The sequence below is a fragment of the Hyla sarda genome, chromosome 6 (assembly GCF_029499605.1).
Source record: "Hyla sarda isolate aHylSar1 chromosome 6, aHylSar1.hap1, whole genome shotgun sequence".
NCBI classification, from domain to species: Eukaryota; Metazoa; Chordata; class Amphibia; order Anura; family Hylidae; genus Hyla; species Hyla sarda.
Genome location: NC_079194.1, coordinates 181,872,401 through 181,893,705, shown reverse-complemented (window position 1 = coordinate 181,893,705; position 21,305 = coordinate 181,872,401). Strand labels below are relative to the sequence as shown.

General features: G+C 45.5%; 2 protein-coding genes across 2 annotated transcripts in view; one reads left to right on the top strand and one right to left on the bottom strand.

Annotated features, from left to right (window-relative positions):
* The window catches only part of FANCA (FA complementation group A), a 170,460-nt gene extending 160,492 nt beyond the window's left edge, over window positions 1-9,968 (bottom strand). Inside the window, exon 1 of the mRNA XM_056525988.1 lies at window positions 9,820-9,968. Coding sequence (XP_056381963.1) covers window positions 9,820-9,880 — 61 coding nt within the window. The 5' untranslated portion in view covers window positions 9,881-9,968. The remainder of the gene's footprint in view (window positions 1-9,819) is intronic.
* Window positions 9,969-10,914: 946 nt separating this feature from the next.
* On the top strand, window positions 10,915-21,281 carry LOC130276510 (uncharacterized). The gene is made up of 3 exons (XM_056525987.1): window positions 10,915-13,060; window positions 18,579-18,913; window positions 20,230-21,281. Exons 2-3 carry the CDS (start codon window positions 18,895-18,897, stop codon window positions 21,072-21,074), a joined length of 864 nt encoding a protein of 287 aa, XP_056381962.1. The 5' UTR covers window positions 10,915-13,060; window positions 18,579-18,894; the 3' UTR covers window positions 21,075-21,281.
* The last annotated feature ends 24 nt before the right edge of the window (window positions 21,282-21,305 follow it).

Below are 21,305 nucleotides of genomic sequence, written 5' to 3'. Positions count from 1 at the left end.
ATGGAACGTGACAAGGGGCATAGTGAGCCTTAACACCCCACAGGTGTTTGACGAATTTTCATTAAATTTGGATGGGAAAATGAAAAAAAAAAAAAAAGTTTTCACTAAAATGCTGGTGTTACCTGAAATTTTTAATTTTCACAAGGGAAAATAGGAAAAAAAGCCCCCCAACATTTGTAACCCCATTTCTTCTGATTAAGAAAATGCCCCATATGTGGATGTAAAGTGCTCTGCTGGCGCACTACAATGTTCAGAAGAGAAGGAGCGCCATTGGGATTTTTAACAGAAAATTTGTCTGGAATTGAAGGCCACGTGTGTTTACAAAGCCCCCATAGTGCCAAAACAATGGACCCCCCACATGTGACCCCATTTTGGAAACTACACCCCTCATGTAATGTATTAAGGGGTGCAGTGAGCATTTACGCCCCACAGGTGTCTGACAGATTTTCGGAACAGTGGTCCGTGAAAATGAAAAATGTAATTTTTCATTTGCACAGCCCACTGTTCCAAAGATCTGTCAAACACCAGTGGGGTGTAAATACTCAATGCACCCCTTATTAAATCCTGTGAGGGGTGTAGTTTCCAAAATGGGGTCACATGTGGGGGGTCCACTGTTCTGGCACCACAGGGGGCTTTGTAAACGCACATGGCCCCTGACTACCATTCCAAACGAATTTGCTTTCCAAAAGCCCAATGGCGCTTCTTCTAAGCATTGTAGTGCGCCAGCAGAGCATTTTACGTCCTAACGTGGGGTATTTCCATACTCAGAAGAGATGGGGTTACAAATTTTAGGGGGCATTTTCTCCCATTACCTTTTGTAAAAATGGTAAATTTGGGGAAAAAAATGCACTTTAGTGAAAAAAAAGATTTTTTTCATTTACACATCCGATTTTAACGAAAAGTCGTCAAACACCCGTGAGATGTTAAGGCTCACTGGACCCCCTTGTTACGTGCCTTGAGGGTGTAGTTTCCAAAATGGTATGCCATGTGGGGTTTTTCTGCTGTTCTGGCACCATAGGGGCTTCCTAAATGTGACATGCCCCCCAAAAACCATTTCTGCAAAATTCACTCTCCAAAATCCCATTGTCGCTCCTTCCATTCTGAGCCCTCTACTGCGCCCGCCAAACACTTGACATACACATATGAGGTATTTCCTTAATCGAGAGAAATTGGGTTACAAATTTTGGGGCGCTTTTTCTCCTATTACTACTTGCAAAAAAAAAAAAAAAAAACTGGGTCTACAAGAACATGCGAGTGTAAAAAAAAAAGGAGATTTTTTATGCTTACCGTAAAATCAGACCATGGGTGTATGCTGCTGTCACTAGGAGGCTCGACACTATGGCAACAAGAGAAGTCGGCTCCTCCCAGCAGGGTATACCCGCCCACAGGCACCTAAGGTAATCAGTTTTAGTCCCAGAGCAATAGCCGGTCCTTGAAAAACACCTCCTCAGCTCGGCAAACTGGCAGGGAGGGGCAGGAAGGAGCGCCCCCGAAAAAGCAGGGGGGACACGAAGCCACCATAGAAGGAACCGACAAGAATGTCGAGTGACAATGGAGACCTGTCCCACCGGAAGAGAATCACCAATTGAAGAGGTAGGTGATGAAACTAGGCAAATGGCACGGCCTCCACGGCCGCCGCTAAACGACCCAGGACATCCATGCAAAAGCGAATGAAAACTGGAGCAGGGTGCCGAAGTCATCGGACTCTTGGTAAGAGAGTCAGCCGATTGGTCGGCAGAGTTGAAAGCGGGCAGAGGCCGCGTCGAACTGGAGCCCCAGGAGAGCGGTTGGACTTGTCCTGATTGACCATCCAACCGAAGAGAGACAAGGTCTGGAGGTTGAGACTAAGACTCTCCAGGATCTGGGCCCTGGCTGGAGCTCCGATCAGGAGTTCGTCCAAGTAAGGAATCACAGAAACAACTGTTGTCCGTAAAAGGGGCTATCACAGGCGCCAGGACATTGTTAAAGGTCCGCGGAGTAGTGGTCAGACCGAAATGGAGAGCCACAATAGAAAATGAACGTCCGGAACTGCAAAGCGGAGGTACCACTGATGACCGGAACACAGATGTGGAGGCAGGCATCCTTGATGTCCACCGAGGAACGAAAATTCCCTATGAACGCCAGCACCGAACGGAGAGACTCCATTCGGGATGGGAAGCAGAAGATGCTGGCTGAGATACTCGAGAACCAAGATTGGGCGAACAGAAATGCCTTTCTTGGGCACCACAAAGAGGTTGGAATAAACCTCAAAAACGTTCCCCTGAAGGAACCGGGACAATGAATGTGCGTGGTCCAGGCATCCCGCAAGAGTAAGAGGCGACCAACCACCTGAGAAAGGTCGGCGGGTGGGGGCGACCCATCAGATCGAGGAAGGCCTACGGGTGCCTGATGGGGCCGCAAAACGGCCTGAACGGATAGCCGTCCTCCGGGAGGGAAAGGTCCGGAAGGAGGGAGCCCTCTTCCCGTGAAGGCGCCAGGCTGGACCCTTTGCTGGTACCCTTTGGTGGCACCAAAGGTCCGCAGAACCCGAAGGAGGACTTACGACGGAAAACGGTTCTGTGAGCCTTATCAAGAGGTAATAAAGAACCCTTTTCCGCCCGATGCATCACTTCCTGAAGGCGGCGTCCACATTCCAGGCTTTAAGCCACATGGATGGATGGTGGCTACCAGGTAGCTTGTGGCAAAGGCAGCACAGTGGCTTCACATGGAAGCAGAACACAGAATATCTCCAGCTGCGGAGCATCGGCGCTAGATTAAATAAATCCTCCAGAGGGATCTTGTAGACTACCCTTGCGGAGATGAGAGACCATATATATAGAAACAGACAGACTGGTAATTGCACTTAAAAAGTTCTTTATCTCCAAATTTATCCATGTACAAAATCGCAAAGAGATATAAAGAACATAATCACCCGGAGCTCAATAAACTGCTCAGAGGTAATTCCACTCGGTGTCTTCAGAAACTTCCATCCCAGACTTCTCAATGTTGAGAAAGGGAGGAGACTCCTGAAACGTCCAGCAACTCGCATGCCAGCGAGCGTTTCCACACCCCCTCAGAATTAGCGTCCACATGGCCAGGAACACACCGTCCAGCAAGTAGCAAGTCTGGGATGGAAGGTTGTGAAGACACCGAGTGGAATTACCTCTGAGCAGTTTATTGAGCACCGGGTGATTATGTTCTTTATATCTCTTTGCTATTTTGTACATGGATAATTTTGGAGATAAAGAACTTTTTGCAATTCCCAGTCTATGTCTGTTTCTATATATATGGTTTACTGCACTCAGGATACGGAGCCCTGGGATAGACATAGGGAAGCCACCCATTATGTGCACACCTGTGGTCTGATCATATTGAGAAGTTGATAGGAGATGGGAGACCATACTGAAAGGGCCCTTGACCCCCAGGCCGAAGCAAAAACAGTTAGATCCTGCTGTCTCAAAAGGCAAAGTTTTGCCAAAGTCTCCACCTTCATGTCAGCTGGATCCTTGAGGGCAGCCGCATCAGCTAAAGGCCAGGTAGGCACCTTAGAGAGGCGGGAGAACGGCAGATCTACAGTTGGAGAGGAGGTCCACCAAGCAATGAGGTCCTTGGCGAAGGGATACCGCGCTTGAACCTTCTATGTTCCAGAAACTTCTTGTCAGGGTGCCTCCAGGCGGATACCAGCAGGGCGTAAAATTCAGCATGAGAGCTGAAGGTCTTGGGTGCTGGTCGGGCACGAAAAAAAGGAGACTTCTGGAGCCACGTCCGAAGTTCCTGGGTCCTTTAGATGGAAGGTGTCTCTTATGGCCGAAACCAATGAGTACACCACATCAGGCATCCGTGCATTCCTTTAAGTCGGAGGCCGAATCAGAAACCTCATCCGCAAGTTCTCCAGGTGAATGGGAATGAGGTGAGGCAGCCCTGGAAGAGGTCAGGCACGATGAGAGTAAACTTCTGGACCACGTCTGAGGTTCCTGGGTCCTTAGCTGGAAGGTGTCTCTTATGGCCGAAACCAATGAGTACACCACATCAGGCATATCCGTGTGGTCCTCTGAGTCTGAGGACGAATCAGAAACCTCATCCACAAATTCTCCGGATGAATGAGAACGAGGTGAGGCAGCCCTGGAGGTTAGGCACGATTAAAGGAAACTTCTGGAGCCACGTCCGAAGTTCCTGGGTCCTTTAGATGGAAGGTGTCTCTTGTGGCCGAGACCAATGAGTGCACCATGTCCGACATATCCGTGTGGTCCTCTGATTCAGAGGCTGAATCGGAAACATCATCGACAAGTTCTCCAGGTGAATGGGAGGGCCTCTCCAATGCAGTCCTCACATAACGGGAGACCTGAGCCAAGTCGTTTATAGACTAGGGGAGGGAGAGAACCCAGGCTGGAGGGGCGGCCGAACCCACCGGGTCTGGTAGACAACTGGGGTAGAATAGCAGGGGGGTCTGGGGGAGCAGTGGAGCAGGCAGAACAAGTGGTTCAGCAGAACCAGACATTTATGAGATACAGCTTTTACAGATGTAATGAGTGGCTAACACTCCAATTAACTGTTTAGAGGGAGCAAATGGGTTCAGCAGAACCAGGCATTTTGGAATTACAGCTTTTACAGACAAAATGATGAACTAACGCTCCAGTTATTTGTGCAGCCCAAGTCTGAGACCCCAGGGCAGCTGCTGTGAGGAGGACTCCGTTCTAGTATACATAGAGAAGGGAGAAGTGTCGGCCAATAGCAAAAGAGGGGCGGGCCAGGAGCAGGGTCCCTGCCTCTCAACGCGCACACAGCGCTGAGTGGAGGATAATTCGCGCCTCTTAGAAGCCCCGACAGAGGGGGCGGAGCTATAGTGCACTCAGCTTTTGACAAGAAGGTCAGTAATGGCGCCCATGCACGCTCCTCTCCCCGAGCGCACATGTCATTCGCATATGCGCTCGCGGGGAAGCGAGCTAGACGCCGCCGGTAGCCGACTGCTGCCGAAAGCGAAAGTAAGCCGGCGCTTCATGCGCCCGCTTAGTAAAAACGCTGCGGCTGTCAGCTGCTTAAAGAAACACACACACACCACACACACATATCGTTCAGAAAGTGAAAAGTATGAATAAAGCTGTGCCCCAGTCCAAAAATGCTCCTGCTCACCCCAGCAATAAATATAGAAAAAAACCCTGTCCAGGCCAGCCCCTGAGAAAGTGGGCAAAAAGTGAGGGTCTCCAGAGGTTACAAGGCTGTTACCTAAGGGAGAAAGGGAATATACTCACCTCAGTCAGAACTTACCTAATGAAGTCTTCCATGAGGTCTTCAGTCAGCTTTCTGACACCTGCATCACGCCGAGCTACCATGTGCAAGCGAGGCGAGCAGCGAATAGGGGGACCCGGACCCCAGGCGCTGACCGTTGGTGAAAGGGGGTTAACAGCCCATATACGCAATGTCTAAGCCCCCTCAATCGCAATGGGGAGACAGTGAGCCGCAGTTCCTGAATCCCCACCTGAAAACATGAAAGAAAAAGGAATAAAAAAAACTAACACATCCCTAACTAGGAAAATAATAAAACATAAGAACTGATCTGGAGAATTCCAGACCATGTCCACCTCCTTAAGACACTAAGCTAAAACTGATTACCTCAGGTGCCTGTGGGTGGGTATACCCTGCTGGGAGGAGCCGACTTCTCTTGTTGCCATAGTGTCGAGCCTCCTAGTGACAGCAGCATAAACCCATGGTCTGCCCCCCCCAATGGAGCCGATAGAGAAACTACGATTTTGAATTTTCTCCTTCACTTTGCTGCTATTCCTGTGAAACACCTAAAGGGTTAACAAACTTACTGAATGTCATTTTGGATACTTTGAGGGGTGCAGTTTTTATAATGGGGTCATTTGTGGGGTATTTCTAATTTGAAGGCCCTTCAAATCCACTTCAAACCTGAACTGGTTCCTTGAAAAATTCCGATTTTGAAAATTTTGTGAAAAATTGCTGCTGAACTTTGAAGCCCTCTGATGTCTTCCAAAAGTAAAAGCATGTCAACTTTATGATGCAAACATAAAGTAGACATATTGGGGGAGATTTATCAAAGGATTTAGACTGTTTTTTCTTGTCTAAATTTGTCGCACAGAAAGTCGCAGTCTAAATCTGTGCGACTTTTCTGCGACTTTTGCTCTAGAGGATTTTTAGAACATGATGCATGCAAGTCTATTTTAGACTGAAATGCATTGAAAAATGCATTGGTGCTGAATTTATCAAAAGCGACTTTTCAGCGACAAGTCGCATAGGCTGAAAGTACGGCGAAATGTCAGACCATGTTGGAGCAGGTTTAAATATAGACTAAAGCATAGATCATGCAGTCTGTGCACAGAATTTATCAAGAGCCATGCGCCATTTGATAAATTAGGTGCACAATAGACCAGACTAACCCTCTGTAGTTTGGTCTATATTGATGCGGGACATAGACAACGTTGATAAATATCCCCCATTGTATTTGCGAATCAATATATCATTTATTTGGAATGTCTATTTTCCTTACAAGCAGAGAGCTTCAAAGTTAGAAAAATGCTAAATTTTCAAATTTACCACTACCATAAAGTAGAATATCTCACAAAAAAACAATCTCGGAATTAAATTTATAAGTAAAAGCATCCCAGAGTTATTAATGCTTAAAGTGACAGTGGTCAGATTTACAAAAAAAATGCTCCCTTCCTTAGGGTCATAATGGGCTCCGTCCCCAAGGGGTTAAGAGAAAACTACAGCAAGTTGATGAGAGGGCAACAGTGCGGCAGAGGCTTGTGAAAGAACGCCACACATATCGCCATGACAGTGGCTTTCCCAGGGCTCTCATAGGTGTCTGCCTGTTTTCCTCCCTAAGTGCAATCCAGTTTTTGACCAAATATTGTTTTATTGCACCATGTCAGCTTGTTTCCATATTATATATACTTAGCCTGTGTATACATGTATTCATGGAGGATAAAGAGTTGGTTTTTGTGTACTATGTATTCCCATTTACTGACTGACATTTCTGAGGAGCAGTGGGTTATTTTTTGGATGGATGTCGCAATTTAATTTTTTACTATTTACACCTTTATATGGGCCATAGCTCACTCTGTGTGTGTGTGTGTGTGTGTGTGTGTGTGTGTGTGTGTGTGTGTGTTTTTAATCATAAAGTCTTGTTTTTTTCAAATAAAATTTTACTGTATATATATTTTTTGAATTGTAGTTTGTGTCAATTTCGCTCTTACATACTACTTGGGGGGGGGGGGTACTTTATCAATGCTTGACACCAAAAAACTAGCATAAAAAAGGTATCAAACTTTTTAGCACGCCGTATTTCTGCCCAAAAATGATTTTTTCTTTTTTTTATGCTCGTTTTCTGACATCAAGCATTGAGAAATTGCCCTTTTTTTTGCCCACAGGGCGTATACGCAGCGTATTTGACGCTGAGCAAATTTTAAGGCAGCAGCGGGAAATACGCTGCGTATCCCTTGCTCACTATACACACAGGGCTTTCCGGCGGCAGCCCTATGTGTGTAGAGAGTTTTGGAGGCGGGGCCGTGTGCCGGCGTGTCTGACGCACGGCCCCGCCTCCAAAACTCACTGCACACATAGGGCTGCCAGCGGAAAGCCCTGTGTGTATAGAGAGCGAGGAATACGCAGCGTATTTCCCGCTGCTGCCATAAATTTTGTGCAGCATCAAATACGCTGCGTATACGCCCTGTGGGAACGCACCCTTAGTAGACATTTATTAGGTGCTCATGTTAGGTAGTACCAGTTTGGAAAACTACTTATTCAGTGGTACCAGCCCACTCATCTTCTGTGTTGGGTATTTGGAGCCTCTGTCTATAGTGCCATCAGATTTCACAAGAAGAAAATGTGTAACATGCTGCGTTATTATCCCCTTTAAAATAACAGACCTCATAAGTGAATGGGGACAACCAGGCACATATTGGAGTTTATTTATCAAAAACTGTTCAGAGGAAGAGCAAGGAATATCCAGCGCGATGGGATGCAAACAGGAATCTTTATTTCGGACACATGGTCAGCACATAAAACCAACTCGTTTCGGGTCAGACAGGACCCTTAATCATGGCATGATTAAGTGTTCTGTCTGACCCGAAACGCGTTGGTTTTATGTGCTGACCATATGTCCGAAATAAAGATTCCTGTTTGCATCCCATCGCGCTGGATATTCCTTGCTTTTGCTATACTTTGAGACCGGAGGCACTGGCGGTTAGTCCGTGCGAGGTGTGGGAGACGCTGCGGAGGTGAGCCGTCTAATCTGCTTGATTATTGTTCAGAGGAAGAGTGGTGCAGTTGCCCATGGCAACCAGATTTTCTTTCATTTTCAAAGAAACCTGTGAAAAATTAAAGGAGGAATCTGATTGGTTGCCATGGGCAACTACACAACTTTTCCTCAACACAGGTTTTGATAAATCTCCCCCATTGTGTCTTTTGTTGACTGGGTTCTGCACTGCTGTTCTATGGCTTGGTTCACAACTATCCAACAAATTTCTGTGGGCAGCCAAGGAGCATGGTATGCAGGCATATACAACAGTGAGACACACCCATTTGACTGTACCGAACGGAATACAAGCATATACCATTTCCAAGTGTGGTCAACAACACTTTTGAGTCCCAGACAAAAATAGCATATGCTTGCAAATGTGACAAACGTAGCCACTTACCGTATTTTTCGTCCTATAGGACGCACCGGCGTATAAGACGCACCCAATTTATAGGTGCAAAATCTAAAAAAAATAAAGATGTTGAACCCAATAGTGGTCTTCAACCTGCGGACCTCCAGATATTGCAAAACTACAACTCCCAGCATGCCCGGACAGCTGGGAGTTGTAGTTTTGCAACATCTGGAGGTCCGCAGATTGAAGACCACTGCATAGGAGGTAATACTCACGTGTCCTGAACAGCCCGACTGAACAGCCGGGTTAGTGTCACTTTCCCTTCAGACGCGGCGGTCAGCTTTGATCGCCACGTCTGAAGGGTTAATACAGGGCATCACCGCGATCGGTGATGTCCTGTATTAGCCGTGGGTCCTGGCCATTGATGGCCGCAGGGACCGCCGCGATAGGGGTGTATTCGCCGTATAAGACGCACCGACTTTTTACCCCCCAGTTTTGGGGAAGAAAAAGTGAGTCTTATACGGCGAAAAATACGGTAAATCAGCGGGTATGGTCGTGACCCACTGAGATAGATGCCACCATGCAACTCTCCAGGGCCACAAACGTAGAACCCAAATTTGCATTGGAGAGGTGTGAACCCAGCCTAACAGAAGCCCTGATGGCAGCATGAACAGAGGCTTTCAGTAGTACCAGGTGAAAAAATAAACCCTACATTAAAAGAGGTCCCTAATATGTAAATCAACGTAAGTCACTTGTTGGCTCACAGTTATCAAGATCCCTGTTTGCTGTCCGTAAATTGGAGCAATCTTGTTGATAGTTGGTTGACACAGCTGTCCATGTATATAGCAGGATCCATACACATTCTGCAATATCATGCAGAGTCCCAACTAATGTGCCTCCAGTTGTTGCAAAACTACAACTCCCAGCATGCCCAGACAGCCAACAGCTGTCTGGGCATGCTGGGAGTTGTTTTGCAATAGCTGGAGGCACACTGGTTGGGAAGCAGTGCCATATGGATACACCAGCTGTAAACTTCAGGGATCAAGAAATAAGCCTGGATGGCAAAAGCTAATTACAGACCTGTAATGCCCAGAATGTAGCCCACAACCTCCTAGCATATGACTGACGGGATAGTTGGAGGCTACTGTAAGTCTACATTACACAGCACACGACGTATACAGTAACACGGTAGATAGGCGTGTGTAGCATGCTATATGAAACAACTATATACCGAGCAGCTCTGCCAGGCTCCTCTTGTGGCCGCCCGGAACAGAACCGGACACAGCGGCCATAGCTTCCAGGAGAGAATGCAGCTAAAACACATGGGAAGCAGAGAACTTCCGCCACACTTTAGACCCAGAACCCGCGCACTACTCCTATTGGCTGACGCTCATGTGTACGTCGTCAGTGATTGGACGAACGGAATGACAACACTTTACTGAGCGCGTCAGAAGGTTTTGGCTGGAAGATTACGCCATGTTGGTACAGGCTGCTAGAGAAGATGTAACTGAAAGGGAATGTCGTGGCAGTTGTGTGGTTTATAGCTGAGACGGGACATAATAGACAGCTACACGGGCGACAAATGAGGATTGCCCCCACAAATAGTTGCCCGATCAGTTAGGCAGCAAGTTTATGTTACATGCCCCCTTTGTAAGATGCCCCCCATAATAATACAGGCAGCACAGCAGTAGAATATCCGCAGTGCCCTATAAAAGAGCCAGAATACTGACAGACACCAGGAAGATTGAGTTGGCAAAACTACAGCCGGGAACCTTGCCCCATAAGGCTGGGTTCACACCACGTTTTCTTAAATACGGTTCCCGTATACGGTTGGGAGGAGGGGGCGGGGCTTAATCGTGGCACCCGCACTCAGCCGTATTCGGGAACCGTATTTAATGTATGTCTATGAGCCGACCGGAGTGAACCGCAGCCTCCGGTCGGCTTCGTTTTCGGCCGTATGCGGTTTCCCGACCGCAGGCAAAAACGTGGTCGACCACGTTTTTGCCTGCGGTCGGGAAACCGCATACGGCCGAAAACGAAGCCGACCGGAGGCTGCGGTTCACTCCGGTCGGCTCATAGACTTGCATTAAATACGGTTCCCGAATACAGCTGAGTGCGGGCACCGCGATTAAGCCCCGCCCCCCCTCCTCCCAACCGTATACGGGAACCGTATTTAAGAAAACGCGGAATGTCTTAAAAAAAAAATTCTGCATGAACATTCTGCTGCAGCAGTGTCCTATTGATTTCCATGGGATTCTGATGCACTGTGCACACAGCAGACATAGGGGGACATTTATCAAAGCATTTAGTAGATTTTTTTTTTTGCTTTAAAAAGTCACACATGCGACTACACTCTTTTTTCTGCGACTTTTTGCTTGTTCAGTGTCCTAAGCAAAAAATAAAAATCTTGCTTACCAAAGAAAAAAGTGATTTTTGACTTGCAGTGGTCAGAGATTTATCAAGGGCGAAAGTCGCAAAAAAATCGCATCACATTAAAAAACCTGCTAAATTTACTCCATCTCAGACATGGAGCAGAAAAAGCCACTACCAAAGCAAAAAAAGAAAACTTGCTTACGTGAAAGAAATTTATCAACAGGCTGAAAGCAGTTGATAAATAAGTCGCACATAAGCAAAAAAATAACTAAAAAAAAGAATACATAAGCAAACATTGATAAATGTCCCCCATTGTGATTCTAGCACCCACAGAAAGAATATACTTGTCTGTTCTAATTCAGCGAGTGGAGATTCCGCAGTGTGAACGCACCCTAATGCAGAATCTGCTCAGAAATGCATTGCCGTCTATGAAGACAGTGCATTTCAGAGAGGTCCTAGTGCAGGCATGTTCTGCTGGTAACTGCTGTCTGTGGAATGTACACTCTGAAAGCGTTTGAACATGGCCTAAAAGCTACAGACACTGTTGGACCATAACATAGCCAGCTACTGTGCCCCATAACAGGATCAGACTCTAGTGCCAGATACATACCTCCCAACTGTCCCGGATCCAGCAGGACATTCCTGCTTTTGGGTTAAATGTGGAGCTCAGTGGAAAGTTTGACAGGGTGAAGAGGCATTGGCTCATCACCCTGTCAATCACTCTTGTGCCCGTTCAGTTCTCAAGTAAAGTCATCAGGCACCGAAGCGCAAAGAAAGAAGAGGACGTACTAAGAAAGCCGTCGTGAAGAAGACAAAAGAGCCGCAGAAAGTATGGGGGGGGAGTTGCGCTACTGCCCCTGCCTACTATGGGGGACACTGTTGCCTAATTTAGGGGTACTGCCGCCTAATATGGGGGACACTGCCGCCCACTATGGGGGAACTGCCGCCTTCTATGGGATAACTAGTGCCTACTATAGGGGAAATGCAGCCTACTATGGGGAAAATGTTGCCTATTATGGGGAAATCTGCTGGCTACTATGGGGGAATCTGCCGCCTACGATGGAGGTACTGCCACCTACTGTAGGGGAAACACAGCCTACAATGGGGAAAACCACTGCCTACTATGGGGTTACTGCTGCCTACTATGGGGGAAACTGCTACCTACTATGCGAGAAACTGCTGCCAACCTAATGTAGGGGACATCTGCTGCCTACCTAATGTGGGGGACTTCTACTGCCTACCTAATGTGGGGGACATCTGCCTACCTAATGTGGGGGACATCTGCTGCCTACCTAATGTCGGGGACATCTGTTGCTACCCATTCTACTAAGGGGGGCATTATTACAGTTTGGCCATTATAGTTATTGGAAAGCCTAAAAAAAAATTCCTGCCATGTTCTCCAAAGATGAGTCGTAGCCGTTAGAAATCATCATGTGGGCCTGAGCTAGAGAACAAACGGGGAAAGTGAACGACTCCGATCAGGGAAGACGTCCCATGATATAACTGTATGTAATCACTTATATAGTCTGTAGTGGTAATGATGGTGGTTGTTGTCAGTCACCTGATATAACTGTATGTAATCACTTTGGGGGGCATTTACTAAACTCTGACTAGATAGTTTGTTTTTTACCCGTTTTTTTCTAACTTTCTTTTTGCGTCCGTGTGACAAATTTACTAAATTGTCGCACGAGCTTAGTAAATTTGTCGCACGTAGGCAAAAGTGGGAAATTTACTTCAGATAGTCGTTTAAATAGTCAGCATTCTTCCCTGGCTTTGTGAGCAGCCCTGCCTTTGCAGACGCTGTCCTTTTGAGCTGTTTAAAGGGAAAGTTTGCATTTTGGAGTGCTAACATGGCGCAGGTTGCCTCAAAAAGAAAGGCTAAAACTAAAAATCTTGTACCTACTCCTTCTGCGGTTGTCCAAATATTAGAGAGTATGTCAGGGCCCACAGCTACTCTTGATCAGGATGCAGGTTCCTCCATTCCACCTTCTTCTGATTTGTCTGATGTTGAAGCCTCTGGGGTCCATTCAATGAGGCGTAGTCGTGCCATTAAGAAGAAAAATTACACCGATCAGGAGATGGAGGTCCTTGTAGATGAGGTAGGTTTTTTATTATTATTAAATTTGTTTGGTGTAAATGAAATGCTTACAATGGTGTTTTCCATTCACCAAGCATGACGAATAACAAGGCTTACATGGCCAAAAACATCAATGGTTTAAGATATTGTGGGCCACATCCCTCATAAAAATATTACATGTTCATAGTACAACATTGCTGTAGAGTGGTTCTGGGCTGACCTTCTTCAGCGTGGTACGGCTTCTCCCGTCCGGGCTGTTCATCAGCACCGAGGCCCCTCTTCTCCATTGGGACAATGACCAGGCCTAGTACGCTGCCTTGATGCCGCTGCGCTGGGTTGTGCGTATTGACGCACCTGACGTCACTGACGCCCCGGGGCAGCAGCGTCTAGTCAGCATACTAGGCTGGGGCCTGCCGGGAGTGGAGAAGAGGGCACCCGGTGAAGAAGGTCAGTGCCGCATGTTTGATACCCATGGAATACACTGTCTTCGGAATTTGCGTTCCTAATTTATGTTTGTAAGGATTCTTTTATCCCTTAACCCCTTAAGGACCAGGCCATTTTACACCTTAGGACCAGAGCGTTTTTTGAACATCTGACCACTGTCACTTTAAGCATTAATAACTCTAAGACGCTTTTACCTATCATTCTGATTCCGAGATTGTTTTTTCGTGACATATTCTACTTTATATTATTGGTAAAATTTTGTCGATACTTGCATCATTTCTTGGCGAAAAATTCCAAAATTTGATGAAAAAATTTAAAATTTAGCATTTTTCTAACTTTGAAGCTCTCTGCTTGTAAGGAAAATGGATATTCCAAATAATTTTTTTTTATTCACATATACAATATGTCCACTTTATGTTTGCATCATAAAATTTTCGAGTTTTTACTTTTGGAAGACACCAGAGGGCTTCAAAGTTCAGCAGCAATTTTCCAATTATTCACAAAATTTCCCAAATCACAATTTTTCAGGGACCAGTTCAGGTTTGAAGTGGATTTGAAGGGTCTTCATCTTAGAAATACCCCATAAATGACCCCATTATAAAAACTGCACCCCCCAAAGTATTCAAAATGACATTCAGTCAGCGTTTTAACCCTTTAGGTGTTTCACAGGAATAGCAGCAAAGTGAAGGAGAAAATTCACAATCTTCATTTTTTACACTTGCATGTTCTTGTAGACCCAATTTTTTAATTTTTACAAGGGGTAAAAGGAGAAAATGTATACTTATATTTGTAGCCCAATTTCTCTCGAGTAAGCACATACCTCATATGTCTATGTAAATTGTTCAGCGGGCGCAGTAGAGGGCTCAGAAGCGAAGGAGCGACGAGGGGATTTTGGAGAGTACGTTTTTCTGAAATGGTTTTTGGGGGGCATGTTGCATTTAGGAAGCCCCTATGGTGCCAGAACAGGAAAAAATACCCACATGGCATACCATTTTGGAAACTAGACCCCTTGAGGAATGTAACAAGGAATAAAGCGAGCCTTAATACCCCACAGGTGTTTCACGACTTTTGCATATGTAAAAAAATGTTTAAATAATGTCACTAAAATGTGTGTTTCCCCCCAAATTTCACATTTATGCAAGGGTTAATAGCAGAAAATACCCCCCAAAATTTGTAACCCCATCTCTTCTGAGTATGGAGGTACCCCATAAGTTAACCTGAAGTGCACTATGGGCGAACTACAATGCTCATAAGAGAAGGAGTCATATTTGGCTTTTTGAGAGCAAATTTTGCTCGGGGGCATGTCGCATTTAGGAAGCCCCTATGGTGCCAGGACAGCAAAAAATACCCACATGGCATACCATTTTGGAAACTAGACCCCTTTAGGAACGTAACAAGGAATAAAGTGAGCCTTAATACCCCACAGGGGTTTCACGACTTTTGTATACGTAAAAAAAAAAATTCACTAAAATGTGTGTTTCCCCCCAAAATTTAACATTTTTGCAAGGGTTAATAGCAGAAAATACCCCCCAAAATTTGTAACCCCATCTCTTCTGAGTATGGAGGTACCCCATAAGTTGACCTGAAGCGCACTACGGGCGAACTACAATGCTCAGAAGAGAAGGAGTCATATTTGGCTTTTTGAGAGCAAATTTTGCTCGGGGGGCATGTCGCATTTAGGAAGCCCCTATGGTGCCAGGACAGCAAAATAACCCCCACATGGCATACCATTTTGGAAACTAGACCCCTTGAGGAACGTAACAAGGGGTACAGTGAGCATTTACCCCCCACTGGTGTCTGTCAGATCTTTGGAACAGTGGGCTGTACAAAATTTTTAATTTTCACAGCCCACTGTTCCAAAGATCTGTCAGACACCAGTGGGGTGTAAATTCTCACTGCACCCCTCATTACATTCCGTGAGGGGTGTAGTTTCCGAAATGGGGTCACATGTGTTTTTTTATTTTTTATTTTTTTTTTTTTTGCATTTGTCAAAACCGCTGTAACAATCAGCCACCCCTGTGCAAATCACCTCAAATGTACATGGTGCACTCTCCCTTCTGAGCCTTGTTGTGCGCCCCCAGAGCACTTTGCGCCCACATATGGGGTATCTCCGTAGTCGGGAAAAATTGCATTACAAATGCTGGGGGGCGTTTTTCCCTTTTACCTCTTGTCAAAATGAAAAGTATGGGGCAACACCAGCATGTTAGTGTAAAAAAAAATTTCTTTTACACTAACATGCTGGTGTAGACCCCAACATCACATTTTCATAAGGGGTGTAAGGAGAAAAGCCCCCCAAAATTTGTTAGGCAATTTCTCCCGAATACGGCGATACCCCATATGTGGCCCTAAACTGTTGCCTTGAAATACGACAGGGCTCCAAAGTGAGAGCGCCATGCGCATTTGAGGCCTGAATTAGGGATTTGCATAGGGGTGGACATAGGGGTATTCTACGCCAGTGATTCCCAAACAGGGTGCCTCCAGCTGTTGCAAAACTCCCAGCATGCCTGGACAGTCAACGGCTGTCCGGCAATACTGGGAGTTGTTGTTTTGCAACAGCTGGAGGCTCCATTTTGGAAACAGTGGCGTACCAGACGTTTTTCATTTTTATTGGGGAGGGGGGCTGTGTAGGGGTATGTGTATATGTAGTGTTTTTACTTTTTATTTTATTTTGTGTTAGTGTAGTGTAGTGTTTTTAGGGTACAGTCACATGGGCGGGGGGTTACAGCGAGTTTTAGCTGCCGCTCAAAATTTGCTGCATCGCAAACTTGCAGCCTGATACTCGCTGTAAGCCCCCTGCCCATGTGAATGTACCCTGTACATTCACAGGGGGGGGGGGGGACCTCCAGCTGTTGCAAATCCACAACTCCCAGCATTCACAGTCCATCAGTACATGCTGGTAGTTCTAGTTTTGCAACAGCTGGAGGCACACGGGTTGGGAAACACTGAGTTAGGAAACAGACAATGTTTCCCAACCAGTGTGCCTCCAGATGTTGCAAAACCACAACTCCCAAACATTCTCAGGCATGCTGGGAGTAGTAGTTCGGCAACATCTTTAGAGCCAGATGTTGCCGAACTACAACTCCCAGCATGCTTGGAGTTGTAGTTTTGCAACATCTGGAGGACTACAGTTTGCAGACCACTAATACAGTGGTTCCCAATCTGTGCCCTTCCAGATGTTGCAAAACTACAACTCCCAGTATGCCTAAACTGTCCAGGCATGCTGGGAGATGTAGTTCTGCAACATCTGAAGGGCCAGATGTTACAGAACTGCAACTCCCAGCATGCCTGGACAGCAAGGGCATGCTGAGGATGTGTAGTTTTGCAACATCTGGAAGGGCACAGTGGTCTCCAAACTGTGGACCTCCAGATGTTGCAAAACTACAACTCCCAGCATGCCCAGACGCCAAGGGCTGTCTGGGCATGCTAGGAGTTGTAGTATACAGGGTCCCATTACAGCAATGCATGTCGCTTTACGGCGATGTGCATTGCTGTAAAGGGTCCGACCGCGGCTGAAGATCTACTTACCTGTCGCCGATGCCGCCATCTGGATCCGGGTCTTCAGGGACGAGGTAAGTACCGGGCCGGTCCCCAGCACTCCCCCGTCCCCCGCCGCGTCCTCCGGTCTTCCTCCCGTCCTCTCCGGACTTCAAGGGGCCGGGCAGGGCGGGAGGAAGTAACCGCCCCCCCTCCTGCGATTGGTCGGTTAGTTAACCGACGGATCGCAGGGGATCGGAGGAGGTGGCAGGCTTGCCACCTCGCTCCTGTGCTTTAGCATGGTCCTGCTGCCTGTGACAGCCGGGATCATGCAAAATTACCGGGCGGTCGGGTCCCAGAGACCCGATTAGCCCGGTATCGCCGCAGATCGCAAGGGCGATTTCCCTTGCGATTTGCAGCGATCGCCGACATGGGGGGCCTACATGGCCCCCCTCGGCGTTTGCCCTGGATGCCTGCTGAAGGATTTCAGCAGGCATCCAGTTCCGATCTCTGCCCGGCGAGCAGCAGAGACCAGAAAAGGCCATGACGTTGTGGAACGTCATTGGTCCTTAAAGCCCAGGGTGCCATGACTTTCCACAACGTCATTGGTCCTTAAGAGGTTAAGGAAGTTTTAGATACAAAACCCAAATAAAAGGATCAAAGAGTCAAAATCTGTCTTGTTCAAAAATGTATATGTGTGTGTGTTGGCCTTTGGGCTTGTCGTTGACGTTGGTCACATGCTTCCTGCGGGGAGGACCCATTTACATCATAGGAGTCGTAGTACTTTTATTCAGGGACATGCACAGGTAGCCTTGTTAGGTGCCCTTGAGCGCCTGCTCACAGGATATTTCTCTTTCAAGAGTTCAAGTCCTTGCTGAGCTGCCAACGATCAATACATCGCATGGGTTTTGTTAATGTTGATCGCCAGATGTTGCAATACATCCACTCCCATCAGCCTTTTGCATCCCAAGGCCTGTCTGCCTTCTCGGCAGTAGCAACACTGGGCCACAAAGGTAAATCATTGTTTTCCTATTCTTGCTCCCTGGCGAAAGGTTACCAAGCTCGAAATGGTGCTGATGTCACACATAAAGTCTGCAGTGTTCATCTACTTGAAAGGATAAAAGCTTTGTGATGTCCGAGAGTCTAAGCTCCTGCCCTTAGTTTTCGCCTATAGTTCTTGACAGTTGAGAAGGGCTTGTAACCACTTTTTTTAATTTTTATTTTTGGATGGGAAAATGTATATCCGTCCTAAAAAGGCGGGCCAGGGGAACCTTGTGGAGCAGCCAGTCTGCCAACTTTACTGGTCTTTAGCCAAGGCTGGCAAAAGAGACATGCAGGGCCATCAGACTGTTTGTCATAGTAATCATATTACTACCAGGGAAGTGTGTCCTTAATGAAGGAATTAGTTACTTCTTTTGTTTTTGTTTGTCAAAATGTGTATGACACTAAATTTGGATTTTTAAGATAGGGCTGGGTAAAAAAAAACACAAAAACATCAACTTTGGCCACTAGAAAGGCTTGAATAGACAAAATTATATTGGCTAATCCGAATAAAGCTTAGTGTTCTTTGAAAGTTTAAAAATGTAAAAACGTTAATTGAAGTCAATGTTTATCTTTAATAGGTTATTGAAAATTACAAGATCCTTTTCCCGGGCAAAAATGATAAGTGCCCCATGGTTATCCGAAACGCGGCACGGTCCAATATAATGCAGAAAGTGAATGCACTGGGAATTTGTAAGCGAACTGTGCCTGAATTGAAAAAAAAATGGTTAGACTTAAAAAAAAAAAGTGAAGGCCAAATTAGCTGTCATAGCGAGATATGCCCGCCAGACAGGCGGTGGTCCATCATGCCCTGAAAAATTAACCCTGTTTGAGGAAAAGGTGGGCTCGACATGTCATTGGGAACAGATAGAAGGGTTCGGAGAGGCCGATGTATGCATGCAAGCAATATCATCATGTAAGTATAGCGCACTTGTTTCTCCTACTTTCCAACCTAATCATAATAACAACCTTAAGTCTCTGATAATGTTCAAAAGTCTTCACAAAAAATGTAAAATATTTTTTCCCCTTGTGTCTTGAAGTTGAATCATTAAATGTCCGCAAATATGGGCAATTTTAGCACCAATTTTGATGTACACATACATAAAATGCCTCATATCAGTGACCCAGGCATCTTCTTCATCAGGTCCGTTCAAGTAAAATCTAATTAACAGTACTCATTTTTAGTTTACATTTTGCCAATTTATTGGCTTAACAACTGACAATGCCAAATGGTTTTAGCTACACTTTTCAGGATATTGCGCTCACAATGATCTATTGTCCAAGACCATGATTTAGGCAATCACGTTTTTCTGGTATGTTGGGGGAAAAAAAGGTGTAACCAGTGTAAAATCATGTGTTTTTGGGCTACAAACATTATTACAATCCGGTCAATTCAGGTTTCTAGTTCATGTTTGGCCTTAAAAAAAAGCAGGTCCAATATGGAATTGGACAGTAGATGATACTGTACTGCATACTCTAGCAGCAAGCCCTTAAACCTTTGTGAAACTTTGTAAGTAAATTTGCCCACCCTAAAAAGTTTGAGATGGTCTGTAACCAATGCTCTTTGGACCAGTATTTGATGGCCATTCTTTATTTTGCGCTTTTATACCAATAATAGCACAAAGATTTTGGGAGCCAAGATAGTCCAAATATCTTAAGGGATCAAATGTGGTAGGCACAAATGGGTAGACCCAAAGTAAGGCCAATTTGCTGTGGTAATGCATTTTAATTAAGAGACTATGCATATAGTTAGACCATTAGAGGGGTATTCTAGCCAAAACCTTGGTGGAATCTCTCAACTGGCGCTCGAAAGTTCCCTTAACCTTGAACTTAGTGTTAAGATACCAAACTTAATCCGTCAAATAGTTGGGATTGGAAGTTGATTTTTTTTTAAATGTGTAACTGCACAATGAAGATGTCACCTACCGAAAGCTGTGCATAATGGGAGCTAACTCACCAGCTCTTTGTATGTGAATTTGCTTCCATCATGCACAGTACCCAGAACAGGACATCATCATACTGCTGGTTGACAGAAAACACCAACTCAATTTAGGCCGCTAAGAACTTTGGGAAAAATGTTGATTCTTATAGAGATGTCATTTACATATCTGCTTTTCTTTCTGGAGCCAGTGGAGAGTTTACTAAAAGGTATAGCTGGAATAGCTCTGGGAGTATGTGAATCTCTTTTACATTGTAACTTACCCCTTGTTTTTTTCTTTTCTTCCCTTAAAGTTCACATCCAGAGTCAAGAATCTACCGCTGAAAATGTGGAAGAAGAAATTGCAGGCGAAAATTCAGAACATGCACACTCTGAGGCTGTGATGGGCCAAGAGGACATTGGTGTTGGTGACGAAAATGTGCCATGTCACAGAGAGGAGCTATTGTTACCCAGTGATTTGGGTCTAAGTGCAAATCAAACAACCTACATAAATGATTATACGAACCAACATTTGCAATTCATGACCAGGGTAGATCGTCGCTTTGAGGACCTTCAACTGGGCATGAATAAGTTAGCGGACGCTTATTTGACTGGTTCCAATCAGATCCAAAAGGGTCTAAATCAAATTGCCCAGATCTTACAGGAAACCCCCCCAAAAAACAATGCAAATGTAGCATCAAGGGCAACAAATAGACCACCAACAGGGCAAAACACTGAACCTGAAAATGTAGACTCACATATACTCCAAGTATCGCCTTCGTCAGAACAAACTAACATTAGTGCCACATCCATAACCACAGTAAGGTCCAATGCCACACATAGTATTAGTTCGGGGGAATCGATTTTGGAGGATGACGATAGCTCATCTGGCCAACCAATCGATTTAACTTTACCCCTTCCCCAACTGGCTACTTTTCCTAATCAAAATGACTTAAATATGTATAATTTTGCACATTGCAGTTCGTCCGCACATTTTTTGATCTCATGTAAGAAAGAACTTGCAATGGAAGACGTTGCTGTTAACTCGGACTCAGTAGCCCCCCACACTTTGGCATTGAAAAAAAAGTTAGGTCCAGGCCATCAGGCTCAAAATAGATCACAACCCCCCCCCCCCCCAAACAAAAAAGCTAAAAAATAATCCCTTTTAAATTTGAAATGAGGTGTGATTGTTAGTGCTCTTTACATTGTTTGTATTTGGTTGTTATAATAAGTGTACGGCAATGTTTTAACTAGAAATAGTGTTTAGTTTTGAATGGGGTCTCCAATTACCATAAAAACATAAACACGGGCATGACAAGTTTGTGACTAATAAATTTTACGACCCTAAGATATGGTGTGACAATTTTTTGGATGTTTATTAGCATAGTCT